Raw genomic sequence first — 14,189 nt, forward strand, 5'->3', positions numbered from 1 at the left:
TCCAGTTGGGCCGCGGGACTGTCCTCTTGTCTGCCCGCCCCGCCCCCTCCGCGGTCGCCGCTCCGTTACCTCTGGCGGCCGCGTGGTCTCTTATATTCTCCCTTCTCTCTCTTCCCAGTGTGTGTCACCAACAGCGCGCCCTGCGGCTGCTGTGATAGAGAGGGAGGAAAACAGGAGAGAAAGAGCGGCTTCCTGTAGCGGCGCGCCGTTACTATGGGAACCGCTCTCACCTTCCTGCTTCCTCCCTCTCTATCACAGCAGCCGTAGGGTGCGCTGTTACTCACACGCTGGGAAGAGAGAGAGAGGGGAATAAGAGAGACCGCTGGCCAAGGTAACTGCAACGGCGGCCGCGGGGGGGGGGGGGGGGGGGTTGGGGGAGGAGGTGTGTGCTGCTATACTGGGGCACTATACTTGCTATACTGGGGCACTATACTTGCTATACTGAGGCACTATACTAGCTATACTGAGGCACTATACTAGCTATACTGGGGCACTATACTTGCTATACTGGGGCACTATACTTGCTATACTGGGGCACTATACTTGCTATACTGGGGCACTATACTAGCTATACTGGGGCACTATACTAGCTATACTGGGACACTATACTTGCTATACTGGGCACTATACTTGCTATACTGAGGCACTATACTAGCTATACTGAGGCACTATACTAGCTATACTGGGGCACTATACTTGCTATACTGGGGCACTATACTTGCTATACTGGGGCACTATACTTGCTATACTGGGGCACTATACTAGCTATACTGGGGCACTATACTAGCTATACTGGGACACTATACTTGCTATACTGGGCACTATACTAGGCGTAGTGGGCACTATACTGGCTGTACTGGGGCATACTAGCTATACTGGGGCACTATACTAGCTATACTGGGGCATACTAGCTATACTGGGGCACTATACTAGCTATACTGGGGCATACTAGCTATACTGGGGCATACTAGCTATACTGAGGCACTATACTTGCTATACTGGGCACTATACTGGCTGTACTGGGGCTTTACTAGCTATACTGGGCACTATACTGGCTGTACTGGGGCTTTACTAGCTATACTGGGGCATACTAGCTATACTGAGGCACTATACTAGCTATACTGGGGCATACTAACTATACTGGGGCATACTAGCTATACTGGGGCACTACCTACCCATACTGGGCACTATACTAGCTACACTGGGCACTCTATTAGCTTTACTGGGCACTATACTAGCTTTACTGGGCACTCTACTAGCTATACTGGGGTAACTGTACTAGCCATACTGGGGCAACCAAACTCCCTATACTGAGGCAACTATGCTAGCTATGACCCCCCCCCCGGTAACCCGCTGTGCACGACACTGTCCACTAGGACACTACACCCCCCCCCCCCCCCGCGGGCCCCGGAGAAAAATTTGGTCAGAAAGTGGTCCCCGGGCCGGAAAAGGTTGGGGACCCCTGCTCTATACCATCGACACCACCCTCCTATAATACAACTTTCTTTAAGTGCACTTTGACTTTAAGGCTGAATAAGCTCTGAATTAGATTAGATGCAAAACGTGTAATCCAAGTAGGTTAACTCTGTATCTTGATCAGATGACAGTTCACTTTCTCTGTAGCACACTTTAGTATCACAAGATGCAATGCAACTCCTCCTCTTCCACTTAACTTTGTAATACTGGCAGGTTCTCTTTTAATATTAAACTCTTTGTAATCATGCAGAACACATCAATATATGAAGTTTAACTTTTGACTTGAAACGGACTTGACAGGTATAATGTCTCTATATAACAGGACCATAGGCAAGCGGGGGCTGTGTCAGCTCAGCAGGGTACTTTAGGTAGTAGAGAATGTCTCTCAGTGACAGTAGGGCCTGGACTTTTTATAAGCAATAGCAACTTGTCTCACTTTAGATCAGCAGCTTTCTTCTGCATAAATGACTGTATTCTCAGCACAAAGTCTCTGTGATTGTACAGCACTCTTACATAGGCAGTCTTTAGCAATACCACTCAGGGATACAATCTGGGCCTCTCCAGGTTCTAGTTTTCTATCATCAGCAAGTGGATGCTGGACACTGGCTACTAACTGTACACACTTTATGGCTTAGATGTGGCTCTCAGGCCTATACTAAGGAAGCTAAGGGGACCCAGCGGCCATACAGTAAGGACAGCGCTGGTTGGTCGGCAGACCCGGATTAACCTTGACCTAAAGACATTCGCAGTCAGATAAGTATCTATCTGCGAATGTCTTTAGGTCAAGGTTAATCCGGGTCTGTCGACCGACCAGCGCTGTCCTTACTGTATGGCCGCTGGGTCCCCTTAGCTTCCGGGCGACTGCTACGGCCTTTCTCTGTGCTGGTCTGGGCTCCCACCCTGCTCTGCACCGCTTGCTCCTGCTCAAGCCCTCTCTCCTCCACGCACGCTCTCCAACTAGTTCCCGCCGGTTACACCTTTCTAGATTCTGCCCCCTGCGCTGTAGCTTGCTGACAGGCTGTGGGGGCTTGGGAAAGTCCCAGCACAATCCCCTAATTTGCATACTGTGGACCTTTCTAGTGCTTACTGTTACAATATATCAGACAGTGGAGGGTGATAGGCAATGTACAATAGTGGATACAATGTATTGGGCTGTGTACAGTGGTAAATGGGTAATGTATAATAGTAGTTACAATGTATCAGGCTGTGTACAAGGAGGGTGATAGGCAATGTGCAATAGTGGTAGCAATGTATCACAGCTGTGCACAGTGGAGGGTGATAGGCAATGTACAATAGTGGATACAATGTATTGGGCTGTGTACAGTGGGGGGGGGGGGGGGGGGGGGTAATGGGTAATGTATAATAGTAGTTACAATGTATCAGGCTGTGTACAAGGAGGGTGATAGGCAATGTGCAATAGTGGTAGCAATGTATCACAGCTGTGCACAGTGGAGGGTGATGGATAATATACAATAGTGGTTGCAATGTATAAGGCAGTGTACAGTGGAGGGTGATAGATAACGTTCAATAGTGGACACAGTGGGTGGAGGCTGTGTAAAGTGGAGGGTGATGGGTAATGTACAATAGGGATATATTGTATTCCCATAGGTCTGTACATCAGTTCTGAAAGAAGGACAAATGAGGAAGAACGAGGGACAGATGGATTTGGTTTCCTCCAAAAAAGGGACATTTAGAAGAGCTATATGTATGGAAGTTGTGTATAGTGGAGGGTGATAGGTAATGTAATATATAATAGTAGATATAATGTATGGAGGCTGTAAATAGTGTACATTAGTAAAGAGAGAATTTATCAGGCTGTACATAGTAGATACAGGGTGACAGGTAAGGTGAAGTACTGGTTAGTGTGTGTGTGTGTGTGTGTGTGTACATAGTGGATACAATGCATTAGGCTGTATACAGTGGAGGGTGACAGGTATGGTACAGTACTGGGCATAATGTATTGGGGCAGCGGAGGGGGGGGGGGGGTGGTGGCAGGGGTGCTGTGTATAGGAACATAGTGGTTACAATGTATATAGAGAAGGGTGACAGGTAAGGTACAGTACTGGTTATTATGTATGGGGCTGTGTATAGGAACATAGTGGTTACAATGTATCAGGCTGTATATAGAGGATGGTGACAGGTAAGGTACAGTACTGGGTATAATGTATGGGGCTGTGTATAGGAGTATAGTGGTTACAATGTTTCAGGCTGTATATAGTGGAGGGTGACAGGTAAGGTGCAGCACTGGTTATAATGCAAGAGGCTGTGTATAGGAACATAGTGGTTACAATGTATCAGGCTGCATATAGTGGAGGGTGACAGGTAAAGTACAGTACTGGGTATAATGTATGGGGCTGTGTATAGGAACATAGTGGTTACAATGTATCAGGCTGTATATAGTGGAGGGTGACAGGTAAGGTACAGTACTGGGTATAATGTATGGGGCTGTGTATAGGAACATAGTGGTTACAATGTATCAGGCTGTATATAGTGGAGGGTGACAGGTAAGGTACAGTACTGGGTATAATGTATGAGGCTGTGTATAGGAACATAGTGGTTACAATGTATCAGGCTGCATATAGTGGAGGGTGACAGGTAAGGTGCAGTAGTGGGCATAATGTATGGGGCTGTGTATAGGAGCATAGTGGTTACAATGTATCAGGCTGCATATAGTAGAGGGTCACAGGTAAGGTGCAGTAGTGAGCATAATGTATGGGGCTGTGTGTAGGAACATAGTGGTTACAATGTATCAGGCTGTGTATAGTGGAGGGTGACAGGTAAGGTACAGTACTGGGCATAATGTATGGGGCTGTGTATAGGAACATAGTGGTTACAATGTATCAGGCTGCATATAGTAGAGGGTCACAGGGAAGGTGCAGTACTGAGCATAATGTATGGGGCTGTGTATAGGAGTATAGTGGTTACAATGTATCAAGCTGTATATAGTGGAGGGTGACAGGTAAGGTGCAGCACTGGTTATAATGCATGAGGCTGTGTATTGGAACATAGTGGTTACAATGTATCAGGCTGTATATAGTGGAGAGTGACAGGTAAGGTGCAGTAGTGGGCATAATGTATGGGGCTGTGTATAGGAACATAGTGGTTACAATCAGGCTGGCTTCTGGATCACTTCCAGCTTCAGCCAAACATCTCCTCTCCCGGCTGTACCATTGTGGCATTGGGAGGGGGAGTTTGGCCTCGGTAGTCAGGCTGCGCTCATGCTGTAGCCGCTGTAGGTATTCCGGTTCGTCCTGTCGGTGTAACTCGTCACCCTGTGCGGGTCGGGACCGGGCCTTTGAGGTGAGCGGCCGCCGGGCAGAGTCACCACTGTAGGCCGGACCCCCCCGCAGAAGACGCAGTGGTTCCCCCCTCCTCCAGCTGATCACAGCGCTGCGCTCTCCGGTGGGCGGAACCATTCCCGGGAGGGGGGTGAGCGGCCTAGTCGGGGCTCGGGAGGTGAGGGATTAGAGGGGGTGGCGGGTATCGAGAGGCTGTGCGGAGCTTCTATACCTTCCGGTGAGGCGCAGGGGCTCGGGAAGCCCCGTTGTTCTCGAACAGGGCTGACACAGAGAGGATTTCAGGCAGAGGATCCCCCCAGAAGGGGTTGGTAGGTTCCGCCTCCAGCTGGCCGGCCTGGAATCACCGCTCCGACCCTCTACCGGGAGCCGGAGAGCCCGAGCGCCGCCTGACCCATGGGAGACACCGGCAGCAGCAAGGCGCCCACCCTGCCCCCGCGCTGCCCCTGCGGATACTGGGGGTAAGAGAGCCGCCCCTCCCCCATGGACCCCAATACTGCCTGATCACTGTCAGCCCATCCTACCCCTATACTGACAGCCCATATACCCCTCCCCCTACATACCTCTGTACTGACAGGCAACCCTACCCATCCCCCCTACACCCCAATAATGTCCCATCACTGACAATCATTCCCACCCTTCCCCCTACACCCCATCACTGACAGCCCATCCTACACCTCCCCCACCTATCCCAATACTGCCCCAAGTCTGACAGCTCACCATATCGCTCCACCATATACCCTAATACTGCCCCAACTCTGACAGCCCATCCTACACTTCCCCCACATATCCTAATACTGCCCCAACTCTGACAGCCCACCATATCACTGCACCATATACCCTAATACTACCCCATCACTGACAGCCCATTGTACCCCTCCCCCAATTCTGCCCCATCAATGACAGCCCATCCTACAGCTCGCCCACATACCCCAATTCTGGCCAGTCACTGACAGCCCATCCTACACCTCCTCCAATTCTGCCCCACCACTGACAAACCATCCTACAGCTCCCCCACATACCCCAATTCTGGCCAGTCACTGACAGCCCATCCTACAGCTCCCCCACATACCTCAATACTGCCCCATCACTGACAGTCTATCTCCCCTCCTGCATATATCCTAATAGTCCCCCATCACTGATAGCTCATCCGTCCCCTCCCCTGTACTCTAATATTGCCCCACCACGGATAACCCATTCAACCCCTGTCACATATACTCCAATACTGACAGCCCATCCTACCCCAGTACTATCAAACCATCCTACAGCTCCTACTATACCCCAATACTTCCCCGGCCACTTTCCTTCCTCCTGTCATGTGATATTCTATCCTCATGACACCCTTGATATCCTCATGACACCCTACGTTTGATGGAGATTGTGATATTCTTCCTGTTACCTCTTACGTTACGGTGAAAACCTGATGACATCTGTTGACCGACATCATAATATCGTCCTGAAGTCTTAATGTTCTCTAACAGTCTGCCAACACGCAGACACTGCTAATGCTATACTGTACTGAAACCCCTTGTTACGGAATACCCCACTTCCTGTTACTTCATATTGAGCACTGCCACTGATACTCTGTTGATGGTTCACTCTTCCTCTTGAGGCTTCCCGTCTCCTGATGTTACAGAGTGGACCACTAACGGCGCCCCAATGTTCCATCACAATCCGATCTTCTATACTGATCATTGGCGGCTTTTCCTTCACCCAATGACCCACAAATATCTCCACAGAGAACTCTCCTCCACCTTCCCCTCTGCCTGTACTGTCACTAACAGCAGCTGCAGTGTCCCTCAATAACCCCATGACACCATCTGCACAGCCCATTCTGCCATGTGTACCAGTAGAATGGCAGAGAGTCCTTCTTAATGACACCTCACCAATTTATAACACCTTCCCTGTATGACTATGGATATCACTGTGTTGGTGCCACCCGTCATATGAACGATGGAGCCTTGCGGTGAGTCCACCAACAAATGACCATTCATCAAGAAAGCCAACCTAATTGCCATGCCTACGTTCACCAGTGCATCAGTTATACTACCGCATAGTTCCAGTTACAAAATGTGGCCCACAAGCAAACCATACTATGTCATGTGACCTGCTTACGTATCAACAATGGCCCTTTAATGATGACAGTAAAGTGTAACAATGCTGGGCAGACCTCAGGAGCCAGAGTGGAAGAATCTGGATAGCAGATAGGGCAGAGTGCTTGACAGGGGGTCATTTATAAACTATGGGTGAAGAGCAAGTTAGCAAAAAGTTACAGAAATGTAAGAAGCACATTCGACTACCAATAACCATTCTTGGTTTTCACAAAATGTGAAACCTGATTTGACGGCTGTGGAAGTTTCATACGTTTACCTAAATTTTGTTGTTGATTTTTAGAAATCATCCCCATAACTGGTTTAAAAAGAGGGCATTTTAGTTAATGCTCTATCTTGTACATATATCAGGAGAGCAGGGGATATCCAGAATAAAGCCCCATTGGCTGCAGAGGACTTCACTGACTGGTGGGAGTTTTCTGCTGAGTGTAAAGGTGGCCACATACCATACAATTTTTTTAGTTCAATTCAAGAATGGCAATCAATTTTTCTGACTGTAACAATTCAAAAATCTGACCAATGTACCACACACACACACACACACACACACACACACACACACACACACACACACACACACACACACACACACACACACACACACACACACCTATGTTCAGTTTTTCCCTAATCATGAATACAATAATTGAATGCTCAGAAAAATTGATTGAAACTGTACATCAAGTAATTGACAATCCATCACACACCGTACAATTCTTGATAAAGTTGGTCTGAAATTTCCAACATGTCCAGTATCCAAAAATAAAAAAAAAACGGGAAATTCGATCGTATTTATCAATCGAAAACAAAGAAAAGCTCCAGAGCCCTAAGGCCTCTTTTTCCACGGGCAGTTGAACTGTATGCTCAGAAAGCAGTTACCAGGCAGCAGTGAGCCTATAGTAATTGGCTTTAAAGGCAGCAATACAGAAGTTATAGTTATATACAAAAATATTCTTTCTCAGAACAAGTCTATAAAGGATACACACATTACCAGGTCAGATACACCTCACTGGCTCAAACTTTCTCAACCCACATAACAAATCCTTCATTAGTACCCAGTTAGGTGTAGCAGTTGTTTATAAGAATTCCATAAAGCACAGTCTGCTAAGAATAGCTCCTTGGTGCTCCCTCAAGCAGCTGTCACTTAAACCATCTGCCTAGTTTGTCTATGCCTAAAAACAGCCCTGTAAACAAAGCTTTGTGGAATAGAATAAAATAACCAATTATTATTTTTATGTATATAGCGCCCACATCTTCCTTAGCGCTGTACATAGTACAAAACAAATATTGGGGAACATATATACATGAGAAATGTACAGTCATGACATTCAGTAGTACAGATACATACATAGTTAATGTGTAGTTTGAGATATCTCTAAAGTTGGTGCATGTTCATAGGATAAATGACAGCAATATGAGAAACACTTGGAGGAGGTCCCTGCCAGGGCTGGGCAGAGGCAAGAGAGGCTCCAGCCTCAAGGCGCAGTGTAGGAGGGTGCGCACAGCTCACTCAGCTATCATATCCCTATTGTGTTTGAAGCAGAGAGAAATAAAAGGGGATACATGACAGTGACTGCAAGCCTCTAGAGATTAAGGTGTTGGGGGCTCTGGGGTGCCTCTTAGTCTAATAGCAATCCGTGTGTGACGACTGGGGCGGGAGGGATGGAGGGGCACACTTTGGTGTCTAAGCCTTGGGTGCTGGAGGACCTTAACCCAGCTCTGGTCCCTGCCCTTGCTAGCTTACAAACTACAGAATTATCATGAGTGTTAAGTATAGGTGAAATGTCTTCATGTAACTCTAAGAGAGTACCATGGCGAGATCAGTTCTCTCTGCCGTATACAATTCTCTGTTCCTAGCCAATCACGAGTTTAGGGATTTGTGGTCCACTTAGGGATGCCATCTTGTTTCCTGTCATATTCCTCATTATACAAAATAATTTGAAGACCCAGCAGGGGTCCTCTCTTACTGATTACAGTGGAAGCCTGTGGTTGGTGTGAGCAATCCCATCTCCCAGATAGAGAAGGCCATTTACTTTTAAGGTTGGCACTATCAAAAGATTATATATTGGCTTAGGGGATAGAAAACAGGAAAAGTCGAGATTTGCTCCTCACGCCAAACAGCCAACCACATGCAGAAAAATTCTTTCTTTTTATTTCTGCCTTTCCTCTGCATCCACCTGAACATTTAAAATAAAACTTAATCGCACATCGCGCTTAGAAAATTGCCCCAGAGACCATGCACAGCGTGGCAGCACTTATTAGTGTCACACCGGACCTCATCATTTGCATTTATTCATGTGGCCCTGATTACCCACACCAGGGATGCTGCGGATGGCGTAGCTTCCATTCAGCATAATGATATGGGTATCAGAATGAAAACCAGGACTGCTCAGGCGGTAACACAGGTGGAGATAAGTTCTGTCCAAGTAGAACTATATAAATTGTCGCAAATTCTTGTCATCCAAACTGAACCTGAACTGGAAGGAGATAAAAAATGTAGATACTTACCTAGATAGAGGGTAGACTCTGGATAGTCCAGGGGCTTCCCATGCCCTCCCCCTCCCATTATTGCCACGCACGGCCCCTCTGAACGCATCAAACAATGATTGTTGTATATGTTCTCATGGCTGCACTCCCCCGCTGTGTATGAGCTCAGCCATAGCGCACCTGCACGAGTATGGCTGCACCTACACAATAAGCTGAAGCTGCTCATCCACAAGTAGGGATGATCACAGATATGCAAATTCTTCCGAGTTGATGTAAATTTATGTACATTTTTATGCAAATAAATACAGCTTGAAAATGGACCAATCAGTTTGAACCTAGGTTTAAATTAATTGGTCCATTTTAAAACTGCATACATTTGCATAATATCTGAAGCATTTGCATCTCATTGATTATCCCTATCCACAACAAGTAGCTTTCGTAGCCGTGGTCATACTTGCACAGGCGCAATATGGCCACGGTCCTTCATGAGGAAGCAAAACACAAGCCGATGATAGCCTGATTTGTGTAGCATCTAGTTCTCTACCATGTTCCCACTTGATCATGTTTCAGCAGATTGATCCACAGTCACCACAGCAGTGAGGGAGAGGCACCCCTTGTAATGTCCACCAGGGGTAAGACAGCCCCTAGTAATGACCATGCGGGGAGCCTTTTGTAATGACCACAGTGGGGGGTGAAGGACCTAGTAATGGCCCAACCAGGGGGCCAGTGCACCCAGTAATGATCACAGTGGGGTGGGGGCAGCGCCTTGTAATATCCACAACAAGAGAGTAGATTTTGGAAATGAACTGCAGATAGCTTGAGTGCAGGTAGCTCATGTTAGAAATGAAGTACCAGGTTTTGCTACACACTACCAGCCAGCACAGCATATCGGACACCTTAAAAAATGCCCAGGCTAGCCCATGCCTCTTTAGTCAGGGCTTCCCAACCCTGTCCTCAAGTACCACCAACAGTGCACGTTTTGCAGAAATCCACAAACATTCAAAGATGAAGTAATTTGTGTCTCAGAAGAGCTCATGAACTACCTCTGTGGTTTTCTGCAAAACATGCACTGTTGGTAGTACTCGAGAACAGGGTTTGGAAGCCCTTTCCTAAGTTCTTGTGCTTCACAGTCCAGGTCCTCCAGTGCTCTCCTCCGGTTTGATCCAGTCTGACTTACCATTAAGAGGACATCTCATAGTTGGGCTCCTGTAACCACCTGATGTATTGCACCTCCTGCTCACCCATTATCTGCTGCTACAACACCTATAACCACTTTACCTCTTCACCTGAAGTGTACAAGACTTCTCCTCCACAGAGCTCAATCTTGCCCTTTGTCGCCCTACCTGTGAAAGAATTCACCTTCACACCCTTCATTATTAGCCCTAGTCACCTGACATATTCTGGACTCCAACTCCATAGATCACATGCCCAGCCCTTGTGACCTGACCCATACAAGACTCCACCTTCAGAAATCTCAAGCTTAGCCCCTGTCACCTGACTTTTACATGACTCCACCTCTACAGAACACATGCCCAGTCCTTATCACCTGACCTGTACAAGACTCCACCTTCACAGATCACATGCCTAGCTAGCCCTTGTCATCTGATGTGCACAAGACTCCACCTCCAGAAATCCCCTTGCATTTGCTCTTTAATATGTTCATGATGCAGTATGTATTGTTGATTTATGCTTGCATGTTGCAGAGTAGACCGCAGATGTGTCTAGGAATTATTAACCAGCTCCTCCGGGGCTTCATTGTATTATTCTTACAGTGCAGAGCTGTCCTAATACTCTGCAGTATTGTGAGATGGAGAATGGTAAAGGACTTCCATGCTTGAGTTGTTGTGATTTCACCCACTAGGCCCTGCCCATATAAATCAGACCAGGATGTTGTGTTACCCCCTGGGCCCTTCCCATATAACTTTAGACCAGGATGTTGTGGTGTTACCCCCTGGGCCCCTTTCCATATAAATCAGACCAGGATGTTGTGTTACCCCCTGGGCCCTGCCCATATAAATCAGACCAGGATGTTGTGTTACCCCCTGGGCCCTTCCCATATAACTTTAGACCAGGATATTGTGGTGTTACCCCCTGGGCCCTGCCCATATAAATCAGACCAGGATGTTGTGGTGTCACTCCCTAGGTTCTGGTGCTTTTTATTTATGTGCTCATTATTATTTTGACCCCATTTTGTTTACAGTATCCCCTATTTTAAAGTGCTCTATTATACTTCTCCCACGATGGGGACAAATGCCAGGGAACCTCTGCAGAGTACTCAAGGAACCCTGGAGTTCCAGGGAATCCTGGTTGAGAAAGCCTGGTCTAATGCTGGATACACACGGTGCGTTCGCGCACTCGATTTTCCCGTCGATTCGTTTATTTCCAACATGTCCGATTTGGATTTCGATGGATCGTTAGGTCGATTCGGCATACTTTGCATGCGAATCGACCTAACGATCCATCGAAATCCAAATCGGACATGTTGGAAATAAACGAATCGACGGGAAAATCGAGTGCGCGAACGCACCGTGTGTATCCAGCATTAAGGGCTCAGCATGGCATTCAGCCTCCAAGATTTTATGAGTAGTGGTTGCTGCTGGCTCCTCCTCACTCCACTATACACAAGGATAACTGCTGTATATACAGGCGGTCCCTTACTTACAACATGATGAACAGATTGTTTGTAAGATGAATTTGTGTGTAAGTTGTAAGAATCATGTGTTGCACACAGTGAAATGTGGATAAATGATTTACTTTCGGACTACTCTGGATTTGGACATTTAGTATAAACAATTTTTTTTGGGTTGTTTTCAACATGCTTTTAATTTGTCTTAAATTACTGACAATCGTTTATACGATACTTTAGCCTGTAACAACAAAAATAAGTCATAACAAAAACAGTACTGTATATTTTTTGTACACAGAGACAACTTTGCGTGAAAAATTGCAACTCGAGTTGTTTGTAAAGGTGGCCACTAATGATACAATTTGCTGAACAGTCGTTTTGGAATGATTCTTCTTATGAACAATCGGACCACAAAAATCTTGTAACCAATACGGTCAGAATGACAGGATCGATCCGAAAATCTGCTTGATTTAATTAATCTAATTGGATTGGTTAGGGGATTTTTATCCGTTAGTGGTCCCAAATGATCATATCCAATCATTTATACGAAGAATGGTTCCTAAACGATCGTTTAGCAACTTGTATCGTTAGTGGTAACCCAAGGTGAGTGTGATATGGAGGCTGCCATATTTATTTCCTTGTAAACAATGCTAGTTGCCTGGCAGCCCTGCTGATCTTTTGGCATAAGAAGTGTCAGTCAAAACCCTAGAACAAGCATATGGCTAATCCAGTAAAGCCTTATGCTTCATACACTCTTGAGATAAAAGTCTTTGGAAAAGGCAAGATCACAGACCAATCTTACCACCCTTCATGTAGTATGAGAGCCATACTCTACACAGTCTATTCTATGGAGCTGAACTCCACATCAGATAAAATCTTTGCAAGATGCTGCACACACAGATGCTGTACAGACACAAAAGATCATTATCTGCAAAAGATCTGTTCCTGCAAAATATCCATTCCTGCAAAAAGCATTCATAGTCTATGATATCTGCAGATCATCATACACACCTTGTTTAACAGACAATCATCTGCAGATCATCTGCAGATCAGATCCACCTGGATGGATTTTCAGATCTGCAGATGATTGCCAGATATGCAGATGAAGTCTGTTAAACCGAGTGTGTATGATGATCTGCAGATCTCATAGACTATGAATGCATTTTGCAGGAATGGATATTTTGCAGGAAGAGATCTTTTGCAGATAATGATCTTTTGAGTGTGTACGGGCATCTTTGTGTGCAGCATCTTGCAAAGATTTTATCTGATGTGGAGTTCAGCTCCATAGAATAGACTGTGTAGAGTATGGCTCTCATACTACATGAAGGGTGGTAAGATTGGTCTGTGATCTTACCTTTTCCAAAGACTTTTATCTCAAGTGTGTAAGTAGCATTAGTCAGCTGAGTCTACATGATCTGCTGCATGCTTGTTCAGGATCTATGGCTAAAAGTATTACAGATGCAGGATCAGCAGGGCTGCCAGGCAACTGGTATTGTTTAAAAAAAAAAAATATGGCAGTCTCCATATCACTCTCATTTCGGGTTCTCTTTAAAAGGAAATAAGTATGGCAGCCTCCATATCCCTTTCAGTTTAGTTGTCCGTTAAGCTCAGCTGAGTCACAGGGAGAGGAAGTGAAGGCAAATGTCTCTCAAAACATGGATTTTTAGGGTTTTAAAGAATGTCTTGCTAGATTGACTGACTTAACCCTTTAAAGTGTACCTGAGGGGATATTGGATATGATGAGATAAACTTGTGTATGCACAGTGCAAAACATTTATAACCAGGATGTTTTAGTTGTTTTATTTGGTGTCTGAAAGAGTTAATTTTTAGGCATGGACGTGACAGCGTCTGTCTTGTTTGGACCTTGTCGGGAATATGGTAAAAATCACTGATAAAGCAAATTACAGCCATAAAAGTTTTTCTGGCAGAGTACAACTTCTGGGAGCAGGGGGTTTAGAAAAAGGTCAATAGTTCATGTATTTTTTCATTTAGGGACACTTAATAGTCTGTCACTAGTCTGTCACTGAGCAGAGACAACAAAACATTCAATTTACTTTGTAAATGTTAAAATATAAAATAAAACCATGGGATATCTAAAGAAAAGTCATTTTTAGGAGTAGGAGGATAAATACAATTGTTTATCTCATCAGTACAAATCAATTCAAAAACCTCCTCCGCAATTAGCATAGGCGT

General features: G+C 45.8%; 1 protein-coding gene across 1 annotated transcript in view; it reads left to right on the plus strand.

Annotated features, from left to right (window-relative positions):
* The first annotated feature begins 4,945 nt into the window (after positions 1-4,945).
* ZFAND3 (zinc finger AN1-type containing 3) overlaps positions 4,946-14,189 on the plus strand; it is a 202,646-nt gene continuing 193,402 nt past the window's right edge. The window contains exon 1 of the mRNA XM_068232702.1: positions 4,946-5,233. Within this exon, the coding sequence (XP_068088803.1) occupies positions 5,169-5,233 (65 nt within the window). The 5' untranslated portion in view covers positions 4,946-5,168. The remainder of the gene's footprint in view (positions 5,234-14,189) is intronic.

This window comes from Hyperolius riggenbachi, chromosome 4 (assembly GCF_040937935.1).
Source record: "Hyperolius riggenbachi isolate aHypRig1 chromosome 4, aHypRig1.pri, whole genome shotgun sequence".
In the NCBI taxonomy this organism is placed as follows: Eukaryota; Metazoa; Chordata; class Amphibia; order Anura; family Hyperoliidae; genus Hyperolius; species Hyperolius riggenbachi.